The 5007-nt window shown below is 38.5% G+C and overlaps 1 protein-coding gene across 2 annotated transcripts; it reads left to right on the forward strand.

The window, feature by feature from the left end:
• Positions 1–640: 640 nt before the first annotated feature.
• Positions 641–4719, forward strand: MUG7 (MuDR family transposase). 2 transcript variants are annotated; one of them, XM_079060556.1, is made up of 4 exons: positions 641–917; positions 1251–1609; positions 2036–4008; positions 4457–4719. In XM_079060556.1, the coding sequence occupies exons 2-3, from the start codon at positions 1266–1268 to the stop codon at positions 3999–4001; spliced, it is 2310 nt and encodes a 769-aa protein (XP_078916682.1). In that variant the 5' UTR covers positions 641–917; positions 1251–1265; the 3' UTR covers positions 4002–4008; positions 4457–4719. The 2 variants fall into 2 exon arrangements, with proteins under 2 accessions (XP_078916682.1, XP_078916681.1); XM_079060555.1 differs by having other exon boundaries at positions 4479–4719.
• The last annotated feature ends 288 nt before the right edge of the window (positions 4720–5007 follow it).

Raw genomic sequence — 5007 nt, forward strand, 5'->3', positions numbered from 1 at the left:
TTATATTTATTAAATTTTTAATACTTTTTTTAATAATTAATGGTCCCCGATTAATCCTCGCCTAGCCGATTAATCCCTTGACCACAGTCCACCGATTAGCCTACGTCGAGCGATTTCTACAACCTTGACTCTAATAATGTCTTATTCCCGACTTTTTAGTAAATTCAATAAAAGAAATGAAAGGAAAATATTGATAAAAAGAAAGGAAGGGAAAAGAAAATTTTCCTTATTCTGTGTTCCTGAGTTCGAAAGAAATAAAAGAAAAATTTTAAGTTTATATGTTTTCTTTCGGAATTCGTTCAATTTGGGAGAAAAATATGTATCCAAAAATCATTTCCTTGTCTTCACTTTCCTTCCATCAATCCTTCCATCGATTAAATACGGAAGAGAAATTAAATATCCTCCTACTATTTCTTCCTACAAATCCTCCTACCCAATTAATTAATGACATGTGTATCATTTAATAATTTTTTAATATACCAATACGACACATGTCATCATTTAATTGGGTAGGAAGATTTGTAGGAACAAAAGTAGAAGTATATTTAATTTCTCTTAATTTCTCAATACGAAAACACGATTTTCTTTGGACATCCCTTACCTTCTCACCATATCCATCAATATCTCTCTTTAGGATGATGGCCTCATAAGTAAAAAGATTGATGCAACGCAAATTAAAAAAATTATGTACCACGTTAATTCACTACGTCGTTTTCTGCAACCTCGTTTATTATGTCCTGCGTCAGTGTGAAATTTGGATGTTTTTGCGACATATGTAATCCGCTTGATATGAAAACTCGAAGACACCTGTCCGCCACCTCCTTCATCCTAAATTCTTCTCTCACTAGGCATCAAAATTCGTACTCGAACAAGGAACAAGAAGCATTGGTTTCAATTTCCAAAATCCGCCCTCCAAGGTACTACTGTCGTTCCCATTTTTTATAGATTTCGATGTTAAATGGGATTAATTCGACTTACTTTACCCTGTTCCGATTCTTTGTTGCCTAATCGATTAGGGTTTGTTCCTATGTCTATGCGAATTTTTAGCTCATTGCCATTTCTGCAATTCATAAAATGCGTTTGGAAACGTAAATCATATGTTCTTCACTTCCGCTTTCAGAAATTCTTGATTTAGGGTTTCACGTGAATGGCACATTTGTGTATTTTTCAGTCGGCGCCCTAAGTTTTTACAATTCGTTAATGGAGTTTTAATGTTGAATCTGTATTAACATATTATACATGTATCATAGGCCGTAATCTAGGGCATGGCTGGGAAGAAAGCTATTGCGATATGCCAGTTAGGTGGCGTATTCAAGACTCTCGATGATGGTTCATTGTCGTATGAAGGTGGGGATGCTCATGCCATAGATATTGATGAGAATTCAAAGTACAGTGATTTCGAGATGGAGGTAGCAGAGATGTTTAACTGTTCACCGAATTTCATGTCTATCAAATACTTCCTTCCTGGAAACAGGAAGACACTTATCACAATCTCCAATGATAAAGACCTTCAACGCATGATGAAATTTCATGGTGATTCTAGCAGCATTGATGTATATGTCATGATGGAAGAAGTTGTTCCAGATGTTTCAAATATGCCTGCCAGTAGGTAATTGTCATCACTCATTCTATTGTTTTTTATATTATTGACTAGAGTAAATGCTATACATTTTATGGTTGATTTGAGTTATACTTTATTGCTAATAGGTCTAGTTTAGCTAAAAAGGGAATGGCTTAAATGGATTTAGAAGTTGCCCAACTAAACTGCTTTATTCTAAAGATTTAGATCATTTTGTTAATAATAGCTTTTATTATCATATTGGTAACAAACCTTCTTCATTTGTCCCATCTAGGTCATTGAACTTTTTATTGTAGGTTATAGGCCATGTGCTTTCTAACTTTATTTTTATTCAGGTCACTCAGACCAATTTTTGACCGGTTAAGGCAGTGACATAGCATTGACCGGTCAATGCTATGTCACTGTCTTAACCAGTCAAACTGATTGGCTTAATATATTATTTATTCTTTTTTGCAGGTCAAGCAGAACAACATTATCGGAAGCCGGACTTCTGACGGACCCCACTCCTTGCGTATTGGACGATGACATGGACGAAATAAGTCCACGTGTACTCCTCGATTCCACTTTCGATATCCCAAACGACCTCGCAAACCTCAACGACGAAATTCCCATAATACCCCCCTCCCCCTCCCCCTCCCTCCCCCTCACCATCTCCCTCCCCCCTACCCCAAAACACACCAAAGCCGCCCAACAATGGCAAAACAACATCACGGGAGTCGGCCAACGCTTCAACACCGTAACCGATTTCCGCGACGCGTTACGCAAATACTCAATCGCGCATCAATTCGCGTATAAATATAAAAAAAACGATAGCCACCGTGTCACTGTTCGATGCAAATCTGATGGTTGTCCGTGGAGGATCCACGCTTCAAGACTTTCAACAACCCAATTGATATGCATCAAGAAAATGAACCCTACACATACATGTGAAGGCTCCATTGTGAAAACGGGTCATCAAGCCACAAGAAGTTGGGTTGCGGGTGTTATTAAAGAAAAACTAAAAGTATCCCCAAATTATAAACCCAAAGATATCGTCACCGATATTAAAGAACAATATGGTGTTCAATTAAATTATTTCCAAGCGTGGAGGGGTAAAGAAATTGCAAAAGAACAACTTCAAGGCTCTTATAAAGAAGCCTATGGTCAACTACCGTATTTTTGTGACCAAATCATGGAGACAAATCCCGGGTCCCGCGTGACTTTTAACACAAAAGACGACTCGAGTTTTCACCGATTGTTTTTATCGTTTCACGCTTCGTTATACGGATTCCAACATTGTAGACCGTTGATTTTTCTCGGGAGTGTCCCGTTGAAGTCGAAATACCAAGGGACTTTACTGGCGGCAACCGCCCCGGATGGTAACGACGAGGTTTTTCCGGTGGCTTTCGCAGTGGTGGACGCAGTTTCCGACGATAACTGGCGGTGGTTTTTGGAGCAAATCAAGGCGGCGTTGACTACTTGTCACGGGATCACGTTTGTTGCGGACCGTGAAACGGGGATAAAAGAAGCGGTGTGTGGTGTTTTCCGGGAGGAAAACGTCCACCACGCGTATTGTCTCCGGTCACTTTCCGATCAACTTATACGCGATTTGACCGGAAAGTTTTCGCATGAAGTGAAGCGGTTGATTGTCGATGATTTTTACGCAGCGGCTTACGCGATGAAACCGGACGATTTTCAAAAATGTATTGAAAGTATTAAAAGTATTTCGGTTGAAGCTTATAATTGGGTGATTGAAAGTGAACCTGTTCATTGGGCAAACGCGTTTTTCCTAGGGGCAAGATATAATCATATGACATCGAATTTTGGTGAGATTTTTTACAACTGGGCTTCAGATGCTAATGAATTACCAATAACACAAATGGTGGATACAATTAGGAGTAAGATTATGGAGTTGATTTACAACCGAAGAGCCGGTTCTAACCACTGGTTAACTCGGTTAACCCCGGTTAGTTCAGAGAGGTTAGAAAAAGAAAGTATTAAAGTTTGCGCACTTCAAGTTTTTAACTCGGGTGAACAATTTGAGGTTAGGGGGGATAGTATTGAAATAGTGGATATTAACAATTATGATTGTAGTTGTAAAGGGTGGCAGATAACGGGGTTGCCATGTTGTCATGCGATTGCGGTTATTGGGTGTTTGGGGCGGGACCCGTATGATTACTGTGCGAGGTATTTTACGGTCGAGAGTTATCGGTTGACGTATTCGGAATCGGTGAATCCAATTCCGAGGGAGGAGAAGGTGATGGCGGAGGGGTTTTCTCGGGCGATTGTCACGGTGACCCCTCCGCCGACTAGGCGGCCGCCAGGGCGGCCGCCTAGTAAGAAAGTTGGAATGCATGAGACGAATAAACGGCAACTTCAATGTAGTAGATGTAAGGGCACCGGGCATAATAAGTCGACTTGCAAGGAGTTTATGTTAACGTGAAAATTTAGTAAGTGAATATTATATTTATACCTGAAAATTTTATTTTTAGAAATATGATGTCAATGGAACAAAAGTACATTTTTTTGTCTCGTCTAAAAAGGTGCGACAGGACTCACTCAAAAAAGTATATTTTTTTGTCTCATCTAAAAAGGTGGGACAGGGTCAGGGACTCGCTCCATAAAAGTACAGTTTTTTGTACAGCTTTGTCCGGTTTTGATTTATGTAACAAACAGAACCTTAATGTTGTGTTTGTTACACTGGACAAGGTTTGTAGAGCTATTTTTGTTGATGAGGATGTAGAGGGTGTTTATGTCTTTTGTACAAGCGAGATATTGAGAGTGAGTCCATGTTTTACCACAAAAGGTAAGACAAAAAAGTATACTTTTGTGTCACTGACATCGGTCTTTGTCTAAGTTTTCTTTTTCATCTATGCAACGATTTTAACTTGGGTTCAGGTTTTTTTTTTTTTTTTGACAGGAGGAATAAACTGTTACTGTGATTCAACAGCTGTTATGTGTTGACATCAAGTTTGGTTTTGGTGCCTGTTTTTTAGTTATTGTAGAAGTATTTTTTTTTTTTGATTTGTTTAAATTGTTTAGGAGATAAGAGTCTTAGCAATGATCATTTGTACAGTTTTGCTTTGCTTGCAGACATGATAAACACCTGCAGATATAAATAAGTAGGAACCATGGCTGGTTTAAACTGGTTTTTGAATTTATTTCTTGTTTTAACTGAGGAGGTACGTCTTTTACATAAAGGATAAAGGAGAGAGATTGTTATCCCATCGTGCTCCACTTTTTGTCAGGGTAAATGCTGATATGATCATGTTGTTTTGGTGGATTGATTATAAATCTTCAAAAGATCGAGGGCTTAATGTTGGTAAAAGTTCAGGGTGTGCTTTGGAAATTTCTTTAAATGTTAAATAGATGTGATAATTTTATTAAAAGCTAGCAAATAGTTAGCAAGAAGAACAAAGGATCAAGGCTCGATAGGATTTTTTATCAAG

This window comes from Lactuca virosa, chromosome 7, assembly GCF_052849685.1.
Source record: "Lactuca virosa cultivar CGN04683 chromosome 7, Lactuca_virosa_CGN04683_v6, whole genome shotgun sequence".
Taxonomy (NCBI): Eukaryota; Viridiplantae; Streptophyta; class Magnoliopsida; order Asterales; family Asteraceae; genus Lactuca; species Lactuca virosa.

What these genes read in the sequence shown, in the direction of transcription:
- MUG7 (XM_079060556.1), top strand. Translation starts at nt 1,266, where the DNA reads ATGGCTGGGAAGAAAGCTATTGCGATATGCCAGTTAGGTGGCGTATTC. An exon ending in TCAAATATGCCTGCCAGTAG is followed by an intron (nt 1,610 to 2,035) that starts GTAATTGTCATC and finishes TCTTTTTTGCAG; the next exon opens with GTCAAGCAGAACAACATTAT.